The sequence below is a fragment of the Cebus imitator genome, unplaced genomic scaffold (genome assembly GCF_001604975.1).
Source record: "Cebus imitator isolate Cc_AM_T3 unplaced genomic scaffold, Cebus_imitator-1.0 Scaffold323, whole genome shotgun sequence".
In the NCBI taxonomy this organism is placed as follows: domain Eukaryota; kingdom Metazoa; phylum Chordata; class Mammalia; order Primates; family Cebidae; genus Cebus; species Cebus imitator.
The window spans coordinates 583,202-607,991 of NW_016107638.1; the positions used below are offsets into that span (position 1 = coordinate 583,202).

Below are 24,790 nucleotides of genomic sequence, written 5' to 3' on the forward strand. Positions count from 1 at the left end.
TGCCTGAACCCAGGAGGCGGAGGTTGCGGTGAGCCGAGATCGCGCCATTGCACTCCAGCCTGGGTAACAAGAGCGAAACTCTGTCTCAGAAAAAAAAAAAAAAATTGTTTTATTTATTTATTTTTGCCCCTCATTAAGGTTTGTAATGGCTTTACACAGATTTACAAAGAGTGTTGTGTCTACCCTTTTTAATTGTTCTCAGTAGGAGGACTGGGCCACTGGAAGAGAAGGCTCCTGATATCCCCGTCTGGTCTCAGTGATTTGAAATACCACCTTTATCAAATATGACCTTGCGGCCAGCATCTGCAGCTTGCAGGATCAGATAGGCAGTGCCTTTTTTATTTTGCTGATGAGTTGCTGGAGCCCCTGTGTACCTGTCTCAGCAGCAAGTTCAGCCTTTCCTTCTGAGTGCCCCCCACCGCTGCTGTGTAAGAGCCAAGGGTTTTCTTTCCCCAGGGCAGTGAGTCCTTCTGTGGCTGGCCGGCTGAAGAGGGAGAATCGCGTCTACCAGTAGGCCTGGCTCTCAGATCTTGTGGTTTCTGTGGCTGTGCAGTGGCTCAAACCTGTCTCCTGAGTTTAGCTGTCCTCAGCTGTGGTCAGGCGCTGGCCTGGCCAGACCCCTGCACAAATGCCCTTGCTGTGTGTACGTTATAACTTCGACTCCTGCACTGGGCCCTCACTCCCCAGGCCTGGCCTCGCAGGGTGTCTGCAGCAGCCTCACGCCCACAGGGCCAGCACTCCTGCCGCCACCTGCAGACCCGCCCCCTCTTTATTCACAGCAGGTCTCTCCAATTCCTGTTAAATGCCCCATTTTATACGTTTTTTTGTGTTCCCTTTACTATTCTAAAATGCAATTCATAGATAATGTAGCCTTCCTACCCCCATAATTAAACAAACATGTAATATCCAAACTAATATAAAGGAGACGTGAAATGAAAGTAACTTACATATTTAAGTACAAGTTCTGTCGGACAGGCTCAGGCACAGCCACACCAGAAAACAAAATTCAGGAGCTCACCCCATACAAACAACTCCTGTGAGTGTGACAGCTGAGACTGCAAACTGAGGAGACGCTGGGTCTCAGATGCTGTTAGCAGGCTTCCCGTGTTTTTCCTGAGGCAGCCGGTGTCGCTGACATGGAATGAAGTACAACTTTCTTCCTGTGCAGAGCGGTAACATATCAGTTGCATTCCTGAAAATCCACTGGATGTTGAAACTATGCAGTTGAAAATCAGGCTTATTTATAAGCTGGAGTCAGGTTCTGGGCTCAGGAAAACAGGTCTTCTCTCCTGCCTGAGTGACAGTGTGCATTTGGAAGTGATGCAGGTCGGTGGGTGATGTGCTGATGTTGTAACGAGGTTCCAGGTGGCACGTCTCAGACAAGCACGAACGCCCTGTCCTGACACGCAGGAACTGCAGACGGATCGAGCTCAGTTCTTCGTTGTGTGATCCTGGCTAGTGCCATTCCTGGCTCCGGTCTTCTGGATGCCAGTGGCTCTTCCTTTTTTTGTGATGACTAGAAATACCCCACAAATTTCAGAATACCTCTTAAGGTGGTAGAAAGATTCCCCTGAGAACCTCCCTTTAGAAAAATGTTCACAGATGGGCTGGGTGTAGTGGCTCATGCCTACAATCCCAGCACTTTGGGAGGCCGAGGCGGGCAGATCAGGAGGTCAGGAGATTGAGACTGTCCTGGCCAACATGGTGAAACTCTATCTCTACTAAAATACGAAAATTAGATAGGCGTGATGGTGCACCCTGTAGTCCCAGCTACTCGGGAGGCTGAGGCAGGAGAATCTCTTGAACCCAGGAGGTGGAGGTTGCAGTGAGTCGAGATCACACCACTGCACTCTAGCTTGGTGACAGAGCAAGACTCCGTCTCAAAAATAAAATGAAATGAAAAATGTTCATAGAGGAGAACCACTAAAGGGCCCCTTTGTGTCTAGTCTTTCTTTTTTTCTAGTTTCATCGGTTATCAAAATAATCTTTTGCTGTTTTTAATTTTTTCTTTTTCTTTCCTTTTTAAAATAGATATGGCATCTTGCTGCTTGCCCAGGCTGGTCTTAAACTCCTGGGCTCAAGTGATCCTCCTGACTCAGCCTCTGGAGTAGCTGGGACTACAGGTGCACACCACTGTGCCCCACTTAAAAATAATCTTTCTAATGCATCTTTGCTGATATCTTTCTTTGCTTAGAAACCTTCAGTGCTGACTGGTGCTCAGAAAAAGCCCTGAACTGAGGCAGGCGCACACAATCCTGCCCAGGCGGCCTGTAGTGGCCTCCACCCATGCCAGTCACTTCAGCTCACATTCCCGCTGCCTTGTGCTGGAGGCCCTTCCCCTGCCTGCAATGGAAGCTGCCAGTCTCTCACTCCCAGGTCAGATGTCCCCTCCTGCGGGACAGCTGGCAGTAGATGCCCCTCCTCCTGGCTGCCCATGGCATTTTGTGAAACCTGTCTCTTCTGTTGTTAGTTTCAGCCTGGCATTGGTGCTTCCTGGGTTTGTCTTATCTTTTTTACGAAGCCGTTAGATCCCTGGCGATCTTCTTAGCCTCCTTGGATAACACGAGTCTTCGCACGCGTGCGGTACTCAGGAGGTGTTGCTGGTGCATGGCCTCTCCCCTCTGGAGATCACTCAGTCTCTGAAACCCTGGAGGAGCCAGTCTGCCTCTGCCAACCGTAGCTGAGCATGGACAGAATACTGAGCACGTGCTGGTCTGCAGTAGATTCTCAGGGCACCCTGCGTGTGCTCAGCTGAGGGGTCCCAGGAAGAGAATGGGCATCTCTGGAAGGTTTCATTCTTGGCCAAGTTGTCTGTGGCAGAAACATTTGTGTTTTCCCCAGCTGATGTGTGTGAGACCGAGTGAGAAAGGCAATGCAGGGCTCCAGAGACGGCGAGGACTTGCTATCTCAGCCACTTCTACCCAAAAGAGGGAGAAACCCCTCAGGTCACTTCAGCTGCTGCACTAGTAAACGTGAGTGTGCGGTGTGGGGCAGGCATCCTGCCGCCCTCCCGGGGCTCTGGGGCAGCTGGACATGAAAGCAGAGGCTCCTGGGGCGGCCTCAGCTCTCAGCACCTCCCTGGGGTGTTGGCCCCTGCTCTGCCAGTGTCCCTGCGTGTCCAGTGGCACTGAAGTGGTGGCTGTGATTATGCGGGCACCTTGGGGAGACAGCTGAAAGCACAGGAGGAAAGCAAGCACACTGGAGACTGTTGAGAGCATTGTTATGGCTCCGTTTTCCTTTCTCAGGTCTAGGTGTTAGCAGTGGATTTAGGCAGCAGTTTCGTTAATTGGTATAGACCAGCAAGTCTCAAACTTTGTGACATGGAGGGTTTGCTAACTCAGGTTTACTGGGCCACACCCCCACCAACCCAAGCAAAGTTTCTGACTGAGTAGGTCCAGGGTTGGACCCCAAGGATTTGCGTTTCTAATAAGCTCCCACCTCATGCTTTCAAAAGTTGCTGTCTGCGGTGGGTAGGGGGTGGGGAGTGGAGGGGGATGAGGACCCACCTTGAGAACCACTGGTATGAGCAGTAATTTTTCTTACAGGAAAAAGTGAATATTTACTAAGAATACTGTTTCACTTGAATTTATTAGATGTCATTAATGTTGAATGTTATCGCTCAGATGCTGTATTTTTTTATTTTAAATTTTATATTTTATAGAAATAAAAGAAGAGCTTGAAGATCTGAACAAAGAAATCAAGAAAACTGCGAATAAAATTCGAGCTAAGTTAAAGTGTAAGTTTAAAGTTTTATGTTTAGTTATTGATGTTGGGAGTATGGGTATTTGTTATTTTATTCTTTATTGGTTTTTGTTCTTTTACATTTTTAAAGATTAAAACTGTGATTTCTTTAAAATAAATTGTGTGTAATTCAGACTATTCATATTCAAAAAGATAATGGTTTGCTTATAAACTGTTACACTGTTAGGTTTTTTGTGACATTTCAGGCTAACTTGCAGATGTTGGGAAGGTGCATTGCCAGGCTTTTTGTGAATGGACCCTTTAACTGCTCAGTTTTTTCAGGCTTTCAGGAGAATTGGTTTCATGATGTTTGGCATTCCGCTGTAGCAGCAGTAGTTTTTGGGAGGCTTATGGCTTTTGCATGGGACTTAAACAGAGGTTTTTTTTTGTTTGTTTGTTTGTTTGTTTGTTTTGTAGAACAGATTGTATTTGATTTTTGCAGAATGGCATCAAGATAAAAAACGGTCTCTGTGCAGATGATAAAGTACTTTTATTACGGCAAGTTTCAGATGTGTGCAGAAGCAGAGAGAGGCGACCACAGTTCGAGCCCCCCAGCTCCGCAGTTCTCCATGAGCACCCCCCCCAACACCCGCTCCTAGACCATGAAGCCATCCCAGGCATCTGAGATTTCATCAGTGTGTATTTCAAAAACAGAAGCTTCCCTAAAAGCACAACCACAATTATATCTAAACCAAATTCATTGTAATTACTTAATATCACAAAATATCCAGGCAGAGTTTATATTTATATTTATAGTTATATCCAGTGGTCTTGTGATTTGTTTTTTTTAACAGTTTGCTTGAATTGAGTCCCAGATAAGGACCAAACTCAGGCTTTTAAAAATGAGATTCATCTTTTTTCCGCCTGGCACTGTTTTGCTTTGGTTGGTGAAGCCGGGTCATATGTCCTGCAGAACCTGCCACACTGCAGATGTTGCTGGTTTTACCCCTGCAGCGTGTTTCATAGGCTCTGCCGTCCTCTGAATTTGCTGTAGGTTGGTAAGTAAATTCTCCAACCTTCATCTGACTCAGGTGTTTTTTATGGGTTTTTAAAAGGTAAAGACGCAGCATCTGATTACAGATTTTACGTCCTCATGGTTAGTTAAGATGTTAGTGGGGACATTAACATTTTTTCTTGGCTCTAAATAATTTCAGTAAAGTTTTAAATAAGATACAGCGTTCTTTCCCATTCTGTGGTATTGTCAAAAATGGATGATTATTTCCAAGATCCATAATTAATTAGAAGTTGCAAGCAGTAAAATTTTTTTTTTGAGACAGAGTCACCCAGGCTAGAGTGCAGTGGCACAATCCTGACTCACTCACTGCAGCCTCTGCCTCTCAGGTTCAAGCGACTCTCTGCCTTAGCCTCCCAAGCAGCTGGGACAACAGGTGCGTGCCACCACGCCCTGCTAGTTTTTGTATTTTTAGTAGAGACAGGATTTCGTCATGTTGGCCAGGCTGGTCTCAAACTCCTGACCTCAAATAATCTGCCCATCTCAGCCTCCCAAAGTGCTGGGATTACAAGTGTGAATATTCTGATTTTATTATTCCTTCTTTGTTTAGTTGCTGCCCTCTCCCCTTCAACTCTTGAATTGGATAAAGTTTGGAGACTTTAACTACCAGCCCACAGCAAATACAGAGGCCAGCAGAGCCTATTAGGTGTGTCACAGGGTGAAATCAGCAGAATGTGGAGCGTGGGAGGTCCTGGGGGACAAATGACCTGGCTTCTCCAGCCAAGGGAGCCAAAGGGCATACTGGGGCACAGATCACAGAGGACAGAGAGGATCAGCATTGGACTCTCTCTGGTACAACTTTCATAGGTCGGGTCCCTGGAGTCCTCCAGAGATGACCAGGGAGACTCTGTTGTTGGTTCTTGTCCATCATCGTGAACACCTGGATGTAAACGTGTCTGATGTTTTCACTACCACGTTATCCTTCATGCTCAGATGGTCTCTCTGGCTGGTGAGGTGGACTGTGGAGTTCTTCCAACAGGCCCTTGTCGTCTCTGACGGCCTTTCTGCCTTCTGCTGTGACAAAATGACCCATTGCTCTTTTCACCCCTTTCCTGCCCCGGGCCTGGGATCAGCCGTCCCCAGGAGCCCCGCTCCTGTGACTGAAGAATGTTATCTAGACACCAAGGTGGGCATGCTGGGGGATGTGCTGCCATACATGACAATGACCTGACCACTCTTTCCTAGGCTTTTTCAGTGGGCAGGGCTAAGATGCTTTTAAAAGATAAAATGAATCATGATTTCTTATTGACACTCCGAATGAAGAAGAAAGGAGGATTAAAAACATTTTGAAAGAATTTTTACTTAATATGGGCGATATTACATCTTTATTCCTTTCAGCTATGCCCCAAATTCTGGTTCTCACGGACACATAATTATTCACTTGCTATCCACAGTACACATACAACAGAGTCAACATAATTATGCCAGCACCTATTGTCAAGAGTATGATTACTTAAAAGTTGTTTTTTTGTCATTCTTTTTGTCTGTAGGTATATCCCACTGGGCTATATAATCAAATTACTTTTTCTTGTTGTTGTCTGACCCGAGGTCTTGCTGTGTTGGCCAGGCCGGAGTGCAGTGACTGTTCACCAGCGTGATCATAGTGCACGACAGCCTCGGACTTCTAGGCTCAAGGGACCCCTCAGCAGTTGTGACCATAGCACGTGCTGCTGTGTCCAGCAGCAAGTCACTGGGTTTTAAAGTTACTTTGAATAGTTTTTCCTCTGTGTGTTATTTATTTATTTATTTTGAGACGGACTTTCTCTCTTGTCCCCTAGGCTGGAGTGCAATGGTGCGATCTCGGCTCACTGCAACCTCTGTCTCCTGAGTTCAAGTGATTCTCCTGCCAGTCTCTTGAGTAGCTGGCATTACAGGCATCGGTCACCATGCCTGGCTAATTATTGTATTCGTAGTAGAGACGGGGTTTCACCATGTTGGCCACTCTGATCTTGAACTCCTGACCTCAAGTGATCCGCCCGCCTCGGCCTCCCAAAGTGCTGGGATTATAGGCGTCAGCCACCGTGCCTGGCTCCTCTGTGTTTATCTCATTAACTTCATTTACTGTTAGGTTTGTTTTATTTTCCCCTTTAAGTTTAGGGATTAATTTTTTAAATGTCTATTTTTGCATTACGGTTTGTGAAGTATTTATGTCATTCTGATGGGAAATATATAAACATATTCAGAGTCCAGCTTCTTTTTCCATTCCCCGCTTGTTTCTCCTTTCCCTTTAGTGGTACCCAGTTTTAAAATTTGTTGGTTCTCTTTTCATTTTTTCATATGAATAAATATGTATTTGTATACATGTGTCTATATCTATGTCTGTGTATATGTACACAGATATATTTCTCAAGAGCAGTAACGATTTCCTCTTGATGGGGCTAGGGGTGGTGGCTCACACCTGTAATGCCAGCGCTTTGGGATACCAAGGCAGGTGGATCACTTGACCTCACAAGTTCGAGACCAGCCTGAGCAACATGACAAGACCCTCTCTGTACAAAAAATACAAAACTTAGCTGGCTGTGTTGGCACTTGCCTATATTCCCAGCTACTCAGGAGGCTGAGGTGGAAGGATGGCTTGAGCCCAGGAGGCAGAGGTTGCAGTGAGTGAAGATTCTGCACTGCACTGCAGCCTCGGTGATACAGCCAGACCATGTCTCAAAAAACAGTTTTCCTCTTGATGGATTGTCTTTTTAGTAGATTGTTTTAAAAGGTCACTTGTTCATTAACTTCAGTTTTATAGATACTTCAAAGATAAGAAAGAAAAGGAATTTGAAGTTAGGCTTGAAAAACTTGTTTTTGAATTTGGAAGGTAATTACTTCCTATTTGTTCCTAGTGATTGAACAAAGCTTTGATCAAGATGAGAATGGGAACCGGACTTCAGTGGATCTTCGGATACGAAGAACCCAGGTTTGATATCAGCCTCGTCTAGATTGAAGTAATGTTGCAGAATAAGTGTTTTTACTTTCTTCTTGCAAACTCCGAATAATTTCATCTTTACTGTCATGCTTAATCTCATGGCATTTCTGCATAAAAAGAATATAGTATCGTAAAACAAAAGTACCTGAGACAGGTTTTTTTTGCCAAAGTTGAGGACACACTTGGAGAAAAGAAATACAAATTACAGTAGGACCTGTGGCCTGTGCCTTTCCCGATGAGGGTTTTGAGGACTTCAGAATTTAAAGGGGAAGGAGTGGGCGGGAGAGGAAGGAGGAAACGAAAAAAGAGAAAGGAGAAAAAGTGGGGGTAGGCGGCAGGTGCCACATTGCGCTGAGGCTTTGGTCAGTGCCCACTGCATGCCATTCACATGTGGGAAGAGAGGCACGGGGTCCATTCTGCACCCCTGCGCCTGGATCCGCCTCGGACCTGGGATAAGGGAGCCTGAGTGGAGGGCGGAGCCGCACGTGCACTCCTCTCAGGATGGGCTGGGGGGTGACTTCTAGTGTGGTGTTTGTCCTGTACCTGGGAAGATAAGCCGCTGATTTACATTGTCAGGGTGAGATTCAGCAGCACTCTGTGTTGGGGTTTGTTTTTGTGGGGATGTGTATTCTGGAAGATTCTGGGACCCACAAGGAATTTCCTTGTGAGCGCTTTGTGAGGGAGGCCCATGGGGAGACGCGTGGCCTGCTGCCATCGCAGCTGTCTGTCTGGGAAGAAGACGGAAGGCAGTGCTTTGCATGACTCCGTTCCCAAGTTTAACTTTCTCTTGGGATAGTGAGTGTGGGGTCCTGCGACTTTATTTTCTTTCACAGTATTTATAGATCATCTCTTTATTGTGAAGAAAAATCTATTCAGCCCATCCACAGAGTTCTATTCTGAAGAGCAGAGCATTCTCCAAATCATGTTAGTGTTTGTGGTAAGGTTGCCACGTTTTAGTGGTTTGTGGTGCAGCTGAGAGGAACACCGAGCCCTGAGCCCTCCTGGGCACGAGGCAGTGAGGCGTGTGGGCTCTGTGGTCCGCCTGCCTGGGTTCTCGCACTGATCGACTTTTATCAGAAAAGCCTGTGACTTTGGACTAATTACTCCAAAGTCATGGTTTTCTTTCAATAGGGGATACGACTGGTATAGTAGCGTTTTTGCGAAAATTAGGTAAGATCATGCATGCAAAGTTCTTAGCGCAGACGCTGTCGTGGGGACGTTGCTACTGTCATTTTCCATTTGCAGGAGCAGAATAACATGTAGTTTGAGTTTCCAAAATGCATGTCTTGCATGTCACTTTGAGTAGAAGGCCTGGGTGGCAGATACGAATGCCGTTTTCCTGTGTTGTTAGCATTCGGTGCTGTCTCGGAAGTTTGTGGAAGCCATGGCGGAGTACAACGAGGCGCAGACTCTGTTTCGGGAGCGGAGCAAGGGCCGCATCCAACGCCAGCTGGAGATAAGTGAGTAACGGAGACTCTGTCTTTGCTAAAATCATGTTTTTCTCCCTTAAGGTCTCACTTCAAACAACTTTAGTTTCAGAATTCCATGTCTATTTTCACCAATGCTGTAAAACCCAAAGACCCCTCATAGCTTCCTGTGCCGTGACTCAGGCAAACTGTTCTTCTGATTCTTCAGGAAGTCCTAAGCGGTGGCGTTTACCTTGCCCGTTGCCGTTGCTTTCAGAGTTTCGGGGAGGTGGGGAGAGTGCTCAGTCATTTCCTCCTTGAGTGTTTCTGTGTCCTCAGCCCCGTCCTGCCCCAGTTCAGGGGCATCTTCGTGGCTCCCCACAGCTCTCCTTGTCTGTGAGCAGAGGCAGCGGCCCTATTGCCCCAGACTCTTCTCAGGGGTGTCTGTGGGGGCAGTTGGCCATGGCAGTGGAGATGGAGCCTTCCTCGGGGGCAGACAGGTCTGTTTCGGGGATGAAAGTTGGTTAGGTTTGCAGACTCCCCATTGTGAAAGATTGGGGTTCCCAAGCTCGAGTCCTTAGCTGAGACACAAACCCGCTGTGGGGATGTCACACCGTGGCTGCTCTTCCTCTCCCCAGGAGATTGGGGGCTGGGGACAGCTCCTCATGAGCCTCAGGCTGCCTGCTGCGCTTTGAGTAGGAGGGCCCTTTGTCCCTGACCTGGGGCCTCGGGAGCTGTGGCGGGTCAGCGGGTCAGCGTGTCAGCTCACAGGTCAGGTCCCGGCTCCCAGCCGCTCGTCCCCTCAGAGAATGTTGTCATGCGCCCGCCAGGCTGCTTGACCTTGTCCTGCAGCTCAGCGAGGCTCCTTATGTTGTAGATTCTCTTTTCCAGTGTGTTTGGTTGTGGTCAGTTTCTCTTCCTCGTCTGATCTGCCCCGAGCCTCGGCCAGTGTATGATTCATCTGAGTTGCTATGGTTTCCGTTGCTAGGAGTTGCGCTGGGTCTTTCCCATGTTTTCTGTGCTGGTCCCCAGCACGCCTGGGACGTACTTGCAGCGACTTCTCTTGTCTTCGTCTGCCAACTCCAGCATCCGTGTCTGCTCTGCTTGGTGATATCTCCCCTTTCTGTGATTGTGTTTTCTTGCTTCTTTGCAAGCCTGGTAAATTTCGAGTGTATGCCAGACATTGTGAATGTGACTTTGTTGGGTTCTGAGTATTTTTGTAAATCTCGTTGGGCTTTGTTTTGGAATATAGCTAAATCACATGAGCACTGTTTATCCTTTGGGATCTTGCATGTAAAGGGACCAGAGCAGCTTTATTTGAGGGCTTGTCATTCCTCACTCCTGCGGCAAGACCCTTCTGAGTACCTGCTCTGATGGCCGTGACCTCATGGCGCCCTCGTCTGCCTGGGAGCCTGTTCCTCTGGCATGCCGGCCAGGACTCCAGTGAGAAGCGGAGTCTGTGCAGCTCACTGTCTGCACCATCTCTCTCATCTCTGCTCCATCTTGCAAATCCAGTTGCCTTGGCCTCCCCATGCTCTGTGCCTTTTCCTTAGGGCCTCCCCTGGGCTCCCCCGGGGCCCTTCCTGTTGTGGCTGACCAGCAGCAGGCCCACTTGGCTTCTTTGCATCTCTTGGGAATCACTGTGTGTGGCCTGATGCTCAGTGTCTTGGAAATCATTGTTTTGTAGATTTTGGTTGGTTTGTTGCAGTTATTGCAGGTGGCAGGGAAAATGCAGTCCCTGTTACTCCATCCTGGCAGAATTGGTGGCTCAATCATAATGCCGGCCAGATTGCTTTTCTGTGAAAAAGTGTTTCCAAACCACTTTGACTTCAGGGATCTGTTAGTACTTAGTACTTTTTAAAGCGAAAGTCGTCATTACAGGCAGCCGGTTGCTTGATGCGCCGTGAGGATTTGTGCTCTGGGACTCTGTGGTGGGCGCTGTTCTAGCACAGATTCCCCAGCCTGGGGTTGAAGGCCCAGCACCGTCTCTCCTGCAGGTGTGTCCTGTCTGCACTCCCCACGTGAATCCCGTGGCGTGATCCGATCACCTGAGTCTCTCCTCTCCCACGTTCTTCTGTCTCAGCCCACAGTAGTTCATTTCCAGTGTTTCTTCTCTTGCAGTCATACTCTATTGAATGCAGTAGTGTTTGTTTTATAAGCAGGCCAGGCGCTGTGGCTCACGCCTACAATCCCAGCACTTTGGGAGGCTGACACTGGTGGATCACCTGAGGTCAGGAGTGGGAGACCAGCCTGACTGACATGGAGAAACCTCATCTCTACTAAAAATACAAAATTAGCTGAGCATGGTGGCACGTGCCTGCAATCCCAGCTACTCGGGAGGCTGAGGCAAGAGAATCGCTTGAGCCTGGAAGGCGGGGGTTACAGTGAGCCGAGATCGCGCCTCTGCACTCCAGCCTGAACAGCAAGAGTGAAACTCTGTCTCAAAAAAAAAAATGTTTTATAAGCAATGAAGAATCGTATATATGTTGGAAGTTTTTTTTTTTTAGTAATTCCTTTAAGTCTGTTAAACTCCGAATCCTCCATGTGGCTGTTCTGAGGCGAGCAGGTCTGTGCAAACTTACCCCCAAAGGCTGAGCGAGCTGAGAGGCCAAAGGAGGAGGCTAACATCCAGTTTCTCAGAAAGAAACATTTAATAGGGATGTATGATCAGGAGCCTCTGAGAGACGGTGGATCCACACCCGCCCGCCCTCCAGAAAGCACTCTTTCTATAGCAGGGTTTCAGGGTAGGTCGTGTGCAGCCTTCATGTCTTCAGACTTTCCTGACAAGACTTGCAACCACAGGTGAGGTTGGAGGAGCATCTTGATGCGAGCTCGTCTGTGCTGCAGGCGTTGTCTTCAGACCTCGTTGCAGAATGTTTTGCATGCAGGAGTCAAACTGGTCTTCGTGACGGTTTTGCTTCTCAGACGCAGCAGTGAGCCAGTGGGAAGAGCTCCATAGTGTGAGCCAGGAACAGTCGTTCTTAGTTTTATGTCTCACGCTACCACCCAGGCTGGAGTGCAACGGTGTGGTAACCACTTAGTGCGGCCTTGAACTCCTGGACTCAAGGGGTGCTCCCACCTGGGCCTCTTGAGTAGCTGGTACCACAGGAGCACACCACCATGCCTGGCTAATTTTATTTTTTGTAGAGACCAGGTTTTCACTATGTTGCCCAAGCTGGAATTTCTAGTTTTGATGATTATATTTTACATTGTTTCAAACAATTTTCATGTTTTTAAAAAAGCAAGGCAAAACTCAGAGAGTCTCCTTATTGAACTATTTTGAACAGAGTTCTAAATGTTATTTGTATTATTTGTAGAGATGGGATCTTGCTGTGTTGCCCAGGCTAATCTCAAACTCCTAGCCTCAAGCAGCCCTTCCACCTTGGCCTCCCAAAGTGCTGGGATTATACATGTGAGCCACCATGTGTGGCCTTAAATAGATTTTTTAATGATTGAGAATTATCTCCCAAAAAACAGTGTAAGTAACACATTTTGCTATTTACTAACTTATTTTTTTTTCATTAAATGACGTCTTAACAACTTGATTGAGAAGTAATGCTCATAGCATGTGAATGGTGTTTGGAGTATACAGTTAACTTAGTAATTTTAGGTATGTTTCCACACACAGTCCATTGTAGCACATTTTTATCACCCCAGAAAGAAACTCCACACCCATCACCTGCTACTCCCCATTTCCTCTTCTCCTAACCCAAGGCAGCTACCGTTCTGCTCTTTAGCCCTATACATTTTCCCATTTTGGCTGTTTCATGTAAATGGAATTACACAATATGTGTTCTTCTGTGACTGACTTCTTTCCTGTAACACAGTTTTTCCAAGGTTTAACTGTGGGCGGGGTGTGGTGGCTCACGTGTATAATAATCCCAGTATGTTGGTTAGGAAGCCAACGCAGGAGGATTGCTGAGGCCAGGAGCTCAAGACCAACTTGACAACATAGTGAGACTCCATCTCTATAAAAAAAAATTTAAAAATTAACCAGGCATAGGTTGTGTGCCTGTAATCTCAGTCACTTGGGAGGCTGAGGCAGGAGAATTGCTTGAGCCCAGGAGCTCAAGGCAGCAGTGAGCTGAGATCATGCCACTATACTCCGGTCTGGGTGACAGAGACCCTATCTCTACTAAAAAATAAAAAGGGCTGGGCGCGGTGGCTTATGCCTGTAGTCCCAGCACTTTGGGAGGCCGAGGTGGGCAGATCACTTGAGGTCAGGAGTTTGAGACCTGCCTGGCCAAAATGGTGAAACCCCGTCTGTACCAAAAAATACAAAACTTAGCCTGGCATAGTGGTGCATGCCTGTAGTCACTGCTACTCAGGAGTTGGAGGCATGAGAATTGCTTGAACCTGGGAGGCAGAGGTTGCAGGGAGCCACAGTGGTGCCCCTGCACTCCAGCCTAAGCAACAGAGTGAGACCCTGTCTCAAAAAACCAAACAATGAAACCCCCAAGCATCCTTTCTTTCTGTGACTACAGACTCCCGCAGTGTGCGGCTAGGCTGCAGTTGTTCAGTCAGGCACTGTGTGGAGGGCATTTGGGCTGTTTCACTTTTTGGCAATCATGAATAATGCTGCTGTGAACATTCATACCAGATGACCTTTGAACTATGACATTTATTCATTTACCTCCATGTTCTGTGGCACAGACCGTGAAAAATAGTAATGGTCAGTTAGGTTTCCAAAAACCTGTGTACATGTTTCTTAGAAGCGTTACACATTTAACTCAAAAGGAACACATTAACTTCCAAAATGTGGAAAGTGTTCAGTAATCTGACTCTCATTACATAGACTTTATTGATCCACATTTAATACATGCTACCTTCAGCTTAACCCCCTTTTACATGAGTCAGAGTCAGACTCTTAGCAAAGCCAGCGTGCCAAAACATTGTTTGCCAGTCTCCCTTCTGCAGTTGTTTCTCACTGATATTAAAACGACATCGTATTGTTCATAACATTTATAAAGTTTTTCAGAGTGTTTTTAGTTCTTCCTGCTTCCCAACCTTAGGTTCGTTTCTCATCGTCAATATCTGCTTAAGAAATGTTTAGAAAAACATTGTTGAAAAATGCTAACAACTCAGTTAGTTGTAGTTGCTGTGAATGGGCTTGTTTGTAAATTGTGCTACATTGTAAGTGGGGCTATGGCTGCGGGTCTTTCAGCTGGAAGAGCCACCACAGACAGCGAGCTGGAGGAGATGCTGGAGAGTGGGAAGCCGTCCATCTTCACTTCCGACGTGAGTGCGGGCGCGGCCCTGCGGCTCCGTGTCCCCCTCTGTAGACACAGCTTTTTAGAAACCCTTTAGCTTCCATCATAAGTGTATTAATATTCTCTTTTGTTTTTGTTTTTTTAAGATTATATCAGATTCACAAATTACTAGACAAGCTCTCAATGAAATCGAGTCACGTCACAAGGACATCATGAAGCTGGAGACCAGTATCCGAGAGCTGCATGAGATGTTCATGGACATGGCCATGTTTGTGGAGACTCAGGTAGTTACAGACTCTCATTCTCTAAGAGAGGCGTCAGTCATTGTAAACTCTTCCTGCATCCCGCGCTATCTGGTGGGTGTATCTAGGAAAGCTGTAATTTTGGATCCGCCAAATTCAAGTTAATTGCAGTGTTATATGTGATGCTGAAATGCTGGGAGCAGCTTAGACTGTTAACAGGAAGGGACTGGTCCAGTTCACTAAATTATAGGGTGTTCATAGGTCAGCCTTTTAGGTAGCCATAGGCAACCTAAACTTTGTTCATGGAGAATTCTTATTAAAATATACAGATATTTGTGCTAGAATTAAGAAAAAAGGGAGCTATGAAGATCTTCTATGTATGTCAGTACATACGTGTAAATACTTACACACATGTGGCATGAGCTCGGCTCCATAAACTAGTATTCACAGAAGGAAAGGCGTATATCAACCCGTATAGATGCAGTGAGACTGTGGGAATTTTCATCTTCTCTGAAAGTATTCATTTTCAGATTTCTACAAGGAGCATATATTACAGTAATAATTAGGAGAAATGTCTGAAAGAAGAAACCCCAGGTGGGCATACAATCTGTGGCACAGATAAGAGCTTGTGCCTATCACATGGGGTTTCCCGTCTGTCCAGTAACACAGGGAGTGAGAGCAGGTGTGGAAAGCCCCTTCTGAGTGAACTGAAGAGTTAATGCAATTCTTAAAAAATATCAGACTCCTTTGGGAGGCTGAGGTGGGAGGATTGCTTATGCCCATGAGTTCAAAGCTGTGGTGAGCTATGATCACACCACTGCACTCCAGCCTGGGTGACAGAGTGAGACCCCGTCTCAAAAAAAAAAAAAAGTTATATATATGCATGTATATATTTAACTGAGTGTAAAGTATGGGATGGTGTGTATCTGTGAGGCACATGGATATATTCACACTTTGACTTTGAATTCGATCCTCTCCTTGTTTTTCAAATACCATGGAGATAGGGCTATGTCACTGGCTAGGATTCAGCTGACCACCAGGTGAAGCAGAAGCGTTTATATCGAACTGTCCTAAGTAAATCATTTCCTCACTCCTCCTGAAGCTGCTTTCAGGATCTGTTTTGGCTGGAGTCATCCCCTAAGGAGGTTCATATCTGATGGGCTTATTTTCTGGGACTGCCTGGGTTGTGTAAAATGGGATAGGAATCCATCCGCACACGCAATTGTTCCTGCCTGCTTCACCAACCTTGTTAAGAAACACTGAGGAACTTCAGTCATGAGAATGTGTGTGAAAACTCAGGCACCATGCCTATTTTTTTTTTTTTTTTTTTTTGAGACAGGGTCTTGCTCTGTTACCCAGGTTGGAGTGCAGTGGTACAATCTCAGCTCACTGCAACCTCCGCCTCCTAGGCTCAAGCAGTTCTCCTACCTCAACCTCCCAAGTAGCTGGGACCACAGGTGTGCACCACCATGCCCGGCTAATGTTTGTATTTCCAAGCATTTGCTAGAGGAAACCAACAGCTACACAGAGGGCAGGGATGGGACAATCTTACTGCTTTTTGATTTTGGGGGCCCCGTTGTCATTCACGATACGAGAAGTGGAGTGTAGGGAGTCTGATTACCATCGGCTACTTACTTTCAGGAAGCATTCCAAAGAAAACCAGCTGACAGGAAGAATGGGAGATGATTTCTGTAATTACTAAAGCTTTTGTAGTACCTTAGACCTCACTTGTAATTGTTCTATACCAAATACATTGCATTAAGCTCCATTAGAACAATGGCTATCTCCCTGGCTTTGTTTCACTGCTTCCTTTTAGAAGTCTGTTGGTATTGCATTATAGTGACTCGTCTAATGCAAATGTATGCATAGTCAAAGCTTACTTAGTAAGTTTAAGTTTGTGACTGAGTGAGTTAACTGTCCGTCATTCTTCAATGCTTTACGATTCACTGCTGCAGAGTATGTCTGTCTGTGGACAGAAAACCAGGTAATATGTTTCCCCCACACTTCACTGAATTCACCTCCGTGAACGTTTTGCTTATTCATTTAGTCAACTGAGCATCAGATATAAGCTATACTCAGTTTACTGATTGAAAGTAGTAGTGACAATTTTCTACTTTGTAGAAAAGATGTCACTCTTTGTACATTGTCTGTATCTGTGCATCATGGTAAAATACTGTTCAGCTGAAAGCTGGCTGCCCCCCTCCACCCTGCCCATCTGTCGAAAGTGTCTGTGTGTTAAAGGTATCTCAGAGTCCTCTGGAGATGCCTTTAATTATCAACATGGCTGCCCATGCCTCTTCATTCTTTTAAAAATATAAATTGAATTTTGATTGTTTTGTACTGGCACATGTGTAATGGCCTCATCTTTTACCTTTCTGTAAATGTCAAAAACCCTTCGGTGTCCATTACATGCACATCATGTTATTATAAAAAGTTTGTTCTGTGGCTATCTTAAAGATACATAATTAAGCCATTTGAAAATGTCTTCTAAGTTTGAAACTTTTTGTTTTAAGGGTGAAATGATCAACAACATAGAAAGAAACGTTATGAATGCTACAGACTACGTAGAACACGCTAAAGAAGAAACCAAAAAAGCCATCAAATATCAGAGCAAGGCGAGAAGGGTGAGTTCGCTTCCAAGAATTAAGCTGTGTTTTTCTCTGCATTTGATTTCAAATTGTAATACATTGATGTAAGCCTACCGAAAAGGTATTCCAAGAAATAATTAATTAAATAAATGTTGTTTTAAAATGGAAATAATTCTTTTTGCTAAAAATTTAAAAAGTTTATTAGATAAATTATTTATGGTGTAAACCCTTTTGTGTTCTAAGTAATTAAAACCCTAGGGCTGGGTGTGGTGGCTCATGCCTGTAATCCCAGCACTTTTTGTTTTTTGAGTTGGAGCTTTGTTCTTGTTGCCCAGGCTAGAGTGCAATGGTGTGATCTTGGCTCACTGCAACCTCCGCCTCCCGGTTTCAAGCGATTCTCCTGCCTCAGCCTCCCAAGTAGCAGGGATGTGCCAACAAGCCTGGCTAATTTTGTATTTTTGGTAGAGACTGGGTTTCACCATGTTAGTCAGGCTGGTCTCTAACTGCTGACCTCATGTGATCTGCCCGTCTCAGCCTTCCAAAGTGCTGGGATTACAGGCACTTTGGGGGTGAGCCACTGTACTTGGCACCAAATTGTTGGCTACACATTTGATGCAATGAACATTTTATTTTTTATTTAGGTTATTTGTTAATTCTTGGTTTGGAGGAAAGAAAAAACTTATTTGAGACTGTGGACCTGCAATCTTAGTAGCACCCACCTGAAGGGATCCTTCAAAGAAGGGACGCCCTTTCACTTAAGGTGCATAGACTTTGCATTCAAAAGGGTTCAGGGAGCCCTCTGTGACTGTTCTGCTGCAGGGGCCACAGCTTGAAGCTTACTCTCCTAACTTAGGCATTTTCTCATAGTGCCTCTGACACTGGAGAGATTGTGGGTTTTCCACATTGTCACCTCCTTTTGCCAACACGCAGAGATGCTGAGGGTGATATGCGATTTCTAAATGCGTTTTAATTTCTTTGAGTCTGAAGAGTTTCACGTGTGAATGAAAGCTCTTTTGAGAAAACTTAGGAAGCCACAAAGTTCATTTCTGCTGAGTGACGGGGGTCCCGCGTGTCTCACTGTGTGTCCCTGCCTGGCGGGCCCTGGTCGCTTCTCTTCAGTGTGGAGAAGGATGAACACCAAGTACCCAGCCCAGCTAGAGTGTCCCCCTCACACTTCCCGAAGGCTGCTGTGGGGCGCAGTGCCTTTCGCCTAGGCTGACGGCTCAGCGTGATGTCAGCAGAAGTTCTGTCAAGAGATATTTTCACCATGTTAGAAAAAGTGGAGTGAGACTTTGTGTGTGGATGCACCCTCAGGTGATGGCCCTGGGACACCCCCGGGCTTGGGGCTCAGCCGGCAGGGCACAGCCTCTGCTTTTCCTGGGTATGTCTGAGCGTGCTCGCTTCTCTGAAATGCCAGACGTGGTTTCTCATGTTATTTTGTTTAGCTTTAAAAATATTGGCCCTTAATGTAAATTGAGGTGAAGAGATACCTATATAAAAGTGCTTCACTTCATTCCAGGCACTAAGTCAGTTTTCATTAAAAAAGGCAGGTCCGTTCCTTTTCTCCATGACAGAAACATGTCAATCTGGTGCAAATGATAGTGAAAGTTGATGGGTTTTACAAAGGAGAAAGGGGGTGGGTGTGATCCATTTTCATTCTCCCGCCACGGACAAGCAAGCCTGGCTCTCTGAGGTGCCTGGGGTCTGTGCGGGACCTGGAGTGTAAACTGGTCAGCAACATGGTACCTGTTTCAGAAATGACACTGTCTTTTGGATTAGATGCCTGATAGCGGAGACCTCCCAGCTTGTCTCCCTTGTGCCCTTGCCGCTCAGATGCTTTGCTGCTGCCTCCGGCCCAGGTATGGGTCGTCCCCACTCCTGGTGTCCTGCATTTATTCCCAGGGAGCCGTGTGGCCCTTGGAGGCCAGGCAACATTTGCAGAAGGGTATTTTTTCTGTGTGGTATGTCAGCGGCAGTGAAAGAGGTAAGCAGAAGGCTGAGTGCTGAGAATGTAGGACTTCCTGAAGAGGCGGTGGCGCTGTCCCTCACTGAGCTGGCAGGCCCATACCTCTGTGCGTGCGCGAACTAACTGCATGTCTCAGCCATCAGATACATGGCCCGATAACACGGTTGTGCTGTTCCCATGGATGAAACCTGAAATAACAGTTACATAGCAGCTTATCTCCAAGAAGTCTGACCTTATTTATTTATTTTTGAGACAGAGTCTCATACTGTTGTTCAGGCTGGAGTGCAGTGGCGCAATCTTGGCTCGCTGCAGTCTTCACCTCCTAGGTTCAAGGGTTCAAGCAGTTCTCCTGCCTCAGCCTCCTGAGTAGCTGGTACTACAGGAATGTGCCACCACGCCCAGCTAATTTTTTAGTATTTTTAGTAGAGACAGATTTTCACCATGATGGCCAGGATGGTCTTGATCTCCTGACCTTGTGATCCACCCACCTTGGCCTCCCAAAGTGCTGGGATTACAGGCATGAGTCACTGCACCTGGCTGAAGTCTGACCTTATTATAAGTCACTCTCAAGAACTAAAAATCGTTCAATGGGGTTAAGCAGTGTCCTGTAACTTAGCTTCTAAAATGAGTTCTGATGGGTTGTTCTGCTTTATTTTATTTTACTATTAGTTTTTTGAGACAGAGTCTTGCTCTGTCACCCAGGCTGGAGTATAGTGGTTCAATCCTCGCTCTCTGCAACCTCTGCCTCCTGTGAACAAGTGATTCTCCTGCCTCGGCCTCCCAGGTAGCTGGGATTACATGCACGTGCCACCATTCCCAGCTGATTTTTGTATGTTTGGTAGAGACAGGGTTTCATGCTGGCCAGGCTGGTCTGGAACTCTTGATCTCAGGTGATCCACCCACCTTGGACTCCTAAAGTGCTGGGATTACAGGCTTGAGCCACCACGCCTCGCCAGGTCTTTTTTATTTTTAAATGAAGGATGTCTTTTAATTGGCAATATGAAATTAACCATGCATGATATAATCAGCTTGCTTTTCTTTGACAGAAAAAGTGGATAATTATTGCTGTGTCAGTGGTTCTGGTTGCCATAATCGCTCTAATTATTGGCTTGTCAGTTGGCAAATGATGGTGTGGATAACTTCAGCGTGTGTGCCTCCCTGCCAGGGTGGGAGTAAGTAACTCATCAACTAATTTACTTATTAACTTTTGCAATTAACCAATAATAGTGTTTGCCTAATTGTAATAGACTTACAACTAATAAAAGCTTGCCAGCCACGCAGTACAGATAATGCCGTCTAGTGATGCATCCGCCTGTGTGCTGACTCTAGTCCCCAGCACTGTGTTTACTGAGAGGAAGCATAGGCTGAGTGGTAACTCATGTTTAAACCAAGGCTACCTTCTTACCCAGTTTTAAAAAAAATTTTTGAGACTGGGTCTTGCTCTCCAGTCACGTAGGCTGGAATGCAGTGACGTGATCATGGCTCACTGCAGCCTTGACCTCCTGGGCTCAAGCCATCCTCCTGGCTCAGGCTCCCGAGTAGCTGGGATTACAGATGTGTACCACCACACCTGGCTGTTTTTGAAAACAATTTTCAGTAGAGATGAGATCTCTCTGTATTGCCTGGGCTGGTCTCAAATTCCTGGCCTCAAGTGATCCTTCCTCAGCCTCCCACAGCACTGGGATTGTAGATGGGCATGAGCCACTGTACTCAGCCTGAATCTTTTGTTTTTGATCTAAGGAGGCCATTAGCTCTTTACATGTAGTGGGTCCTTCATTAAATGTCATAGAAATATCAGTGAAGGGCTAGGCGTGGTGGCTCATGTCTGTAACTCCCAGCATTTTGGGAGGCCGAGGCAGGCAGATCGTGAGGTCAGGAGATCGAGACCATCCTGGCCAACATGGTGAAACCCTGTCTCTACTAAAGTATAAAAAATTAGCTGGGCATGGTGGTGGGCACCTGTAGTCCCAGCTACTCGGGAGGCTGAGGCAGGAGAATCGCTTGAACCCGGGAGGCGGAGGTTGCAGTGAGCCGAAATGGTGAGAGAGCGAGACTCTGCCTCAAAAAAAAAAAAAAAAAAATTAGTGGAGATTAATTCTCAGTTAAAAAGCTTTTAATGTTTTGTCTCCTAAGTTTTAACTTTTAAAGTAATTGCAATTTTACTATGGAATTGAGGGCATGGATTAAAGCTGAGAAAAACATTGAAATGAAAATCCTTTGACCTTTTTATTTGGCAGCATCTATTTCCTTTAAAAATATTTTCTTTAACATTAAAAGGAAAATCATGGCCGGGTGCAGTGGCTCATGCCTGTTATCCCGGTACATTGTGAGGCCGAGGGGGGTGGATCACGAGGTCAAGAGATTGAGACCATCCTGACCAACATGGTGAAACCCTGTCTCTACTAAAAATACAAAAAAACTTAGCCAGGCATGGTGGCACACGCCTGTGGTCCCAGCTACGTGGGAAGCTGAGGCGGAAGAATCACTTGAACCTGGGAGGTGGAGGTTGCAGTGAGCTGAGATTGTGCCACTGCACTCCAGCCTGGCAACAGAGCAAGACTCTGTCTAAAAATAAATAAATAAATAAAATAAAAGGAAAATTATGTGTTATATTTAGTTAGCATGCCTGTTAATTCTTAAATAATTCTGAATATAAAAGATACCAGTTTATTTAATGAATTGTTGCTTTTGCTCACTGTGTGAATATCACCTTTCCGACACGTCAGCTGATTTTGTGGCTTCCCTCTGGTTTCCTCACACATTGGGAGCCATCCTTGCACTAACCCTGAAGCTGCAATGCCATTTGGTGTGTTGAAGTTGGACACAGCAGTTATTTCTCTGTAAATGTTTGTTTGGCATAATCCTCGTGATTAGAAAATTGTGAAATGTCCCCAGATGCCTCGAGTGTGGAAGTTCATCCCTGATGAATTTATTTTTGGGTTATGGAAGTAACTGCAGACTTCATAGTCACTCAAGGCTTCTTGAAATATTAAGTTACAGCAGAAAGGAATCACGAGCATAGTCAAGTTTTACTACTGCTTCTTAATCTTTAAGATTTATTCCTTTAACATGGCAACACCTTGTCTCTACAGAAAAAAAATCCAAAAACTAATTGGTCATGGTGGCACGCGCCTATAGTCCCAGCTACTCTGGAGGCCAAGGCAGGAGGATCACCTGAGCCTGGGGAGGTTGAGGCTAAAGTGAGCTAGATTGCACCACTGCACTCTAGCCTGGGTGACAGAGGGAGACTCTGTTTCAAAAAAAAAAAAAATTATTTCTGTCTTAATGTGAGCATCTGTTGCGCTCACCATACGCAGTTATCTGATGAGAAGCTTTCAAGTTAGTGTTCTGACATTTATGCAAGCCACAACACTACACCTGAGATTATTCTGTGAATGATTATTAAACATTCCATTGTTTAGCGGTCAGACTCTTTCACACTCTTTATCAGGCAGGATGTTTATGTATCTTTTCTACCTTTTTCTTCTTAGCTCTGCTGAAAATATTGTACATGTGATTTTTCTTCATTGTTATAATGCTATTTTTCAATATTTTCATGATTCTAACATATACTTTCTGCGTTTTTCCTAGTAGCTGTAATATGGCTAGTTTAATGTGGTTACACGAAAGATAAAATTACAGTTTTTAGCTTGGACACAGTGAAATGCGCTACTTTTCATGAGCGCTAATTGGCATTGAGGTTGACGAACACAAGGCTGCTCTCAGTGTGACCCCTGGGGACTGGGGCCTGGCTGGCCATTTCACCCTAGTGTCTGTAAATAAGAATGAACACACAAGGATCCTCATTCATAAAAACACCAAAATGAATACCAGCGGTTCTCCTTGCATAGGAAGGCAGTGGTTAATGTCCGGAATTTCACTTTTAAAACATGAACATCGTCTTTCATCCTTTGGCAACTGGCCTTCCTGGGGCTGGGTGCTGCCTCTCCCTGCAGGGTGTGCCTGGTGCAGTCAGTCAGCCGCAGCATGGGTGGAATTTCCTGCTTCAAGGAGACAGGCGGCGTCTTACAGGGTGTCGGTGAGAGGGCTGTGGCCCAGACTTGGAGCTGGACCTCCCAGAGTGTGCTCTCTCCACTCCCCCTGTCACCAGAAGATTAGATGACACCTGAGTCCTGCACCCTAGACTCCATGTAGCTGACAGCCATTCTGAAAGCCAGATGTGGCAGGAAAGGGCACACACACGGGGCACCCAGGCACGTGGCAGGCAGCACAACAGCAGCAGCAGATGAGAGCACCTGGTGTGGAGCTGACTCCAGGCAGCCCGGGTGCCAGTGCACTCACATGCTGAGTGGGAGGGGTGCGGGCCTCCCTCCGGAGGGAGGGAAGCCCTCACAGAGCAAAGGAAGACTAGGTTTCTCTAGGAAGGTGCGGAGAGAGGGGCGTAGGAGCATGGGTAGAGGACGAGACAATGGCTGGGGCTTTGCAGGAAATGTGCGTGATGTTAGCACAGAACTAGAATTTGAGGGAGGGGCCCTCCTGAAGGCAGCTCTTTGGGTCCTGAGGGGTCACGGGGAGGCTCACGGGGCCGCCATGCACCTCTTGATAAAAAATCCTGCGTAACTGATGGAGCCCTCAGTCTTCAGAGCTGGCCAGGCTCAGCAAACAGGATTTCTTAGGTAAAAGCACTCATACATTTGGAACTGTAGTTAAAATGATTGATCTCTGCTTGTCAAAAAGAGAACTCAGTCCTACAGCACAGTGCCCCCCTCCAGGTGTCTTCCTTCCCTTCCATCAGACTAGCTTCCTGGGGGACACTCCATTTGTTAAGCCAAAGGTAGCCTTGCCTTCCCTTGTGTGAGGATGCTTGTTAATTTGAAAAAGTTAAATGCTGTGCCGTGCCCTGCTTTGAGACTATCAATGCAGTAGAAGTATGAATTAATGTCTTGTTGATTTCTTATACATGTTCATCACATTTATTTATTTATTTATTTTGAGGCCTTGTTTATAAACAAACCAAAACGCAGAAAACCAGAAAATTGCTTTTCTGGGGAAGAATCGTGTGATCAGTAGATGTTCTGACACATCTCAAATTCTCTTGCTTTTGAATTAAAGCATTGGTTTCTGTTTCTTACATTCTTTTGAGGCAAATTTCCAAATCAGCGTCTCCATGACCGGCTGCCAAGGCATCCATTTGCTATTTATTTACCCAAATGAGCAGTTTCCTGGAGACAGACAGCCCAGCGGGGAAGGAAAGTTTTCTATAGAGTAGATTGGCAAGTTTGGGTTTCCTCTGCTCCACCCCACCATCATTGTCCACCTGCTCAGTCCTCAGCACTTTCATGCATTATTTGTGATGACACAGCTTGCGCCTGGTGATCAATGGGGCGGCGCTGCCTTAACATACAGCAGGAAAAGTGCCAGGGTGGGGCCATGCATACCACTTAGTAGTCATAAGACCTACGGTGAGACAGTTTTTTTTTTAAAGAATGAAGGAGAGGAAGAAAGAATGAAGGAGAGGAAGAAATGTAAAAAATAGATAAGGCCAGGTGCAGTGGCTCATGCCTGTAATCTCAGCACTTTGGGAGGCCAAGGCAGGAGGATCACTTGAGCCCAGGAGTTCGAGACCAGCCTGGGCAACATATGAAGATCCTATCTTTACTAAAATAAGTTTTAAAAAATTATAAAAAATTATTTTAACTTCTTTGTTTTGAGGCCCACTAGGACTGGCAGTTGACAGCAAACAATTA

At 46.0% G+C, this 24,790-nt stretch overlaps 1 protein-coding gene and 1 non-coding gene across 8 annotated transcripts in view; one reads left to right on the plus strand and one right to left on the minus strand.

Moving 5' to 3' along the window:
* Positions 1-24,790, plus strand: part of STX2 (syntaxin 2) — a 54,373-nt gene that overhangs the window by 26,328 nt on the left and 3,255 nt on the right. For 4 of the 7 annotated variants that reach the window (XM_017504518.2, XM_017504516.2, XM_017504512.2 and 1 more), the window contains 6 exons: positions 3,662-3,736; positions 7,588-7,661; positions 9,022-9,130; positions 14,241-14,314; positions 14,433-14,570; positions 17,042-17,152. In XM_017504518.2, the coding sequence (XP_017360007.1) occupies positions 3,662-3,736; positions 7,588-7,661; positions 9,022-9,130; positions 14,241-14,314; positions 14,433-14,570; positions 17,042-17,152 (581 nt within the window). Of the gene's footprint in view, positions 1-3,661; positions 3,737-7,587; positions 7,662-9,021; positions 9,131-14,240; positions 14,315-14,432; positions 14,571-16,458; positions 16,513-17,041; positions 17,153-20,128; positions 20,255-24,790 lie in introns of all 7 variants that reach the window. The other 3 variants (XM_017504517.2, XM_017504513.2, XM_017504515.2) reach the window with 2 other exon arrangements.
* Positions 1,326-1,425, minus strand: LOC119467731. The gene has a single exon (XR_005196327.1). It is a non-coding gene; the product is annotated as a small nucleolar RNA U13 (small nucleolar RNA).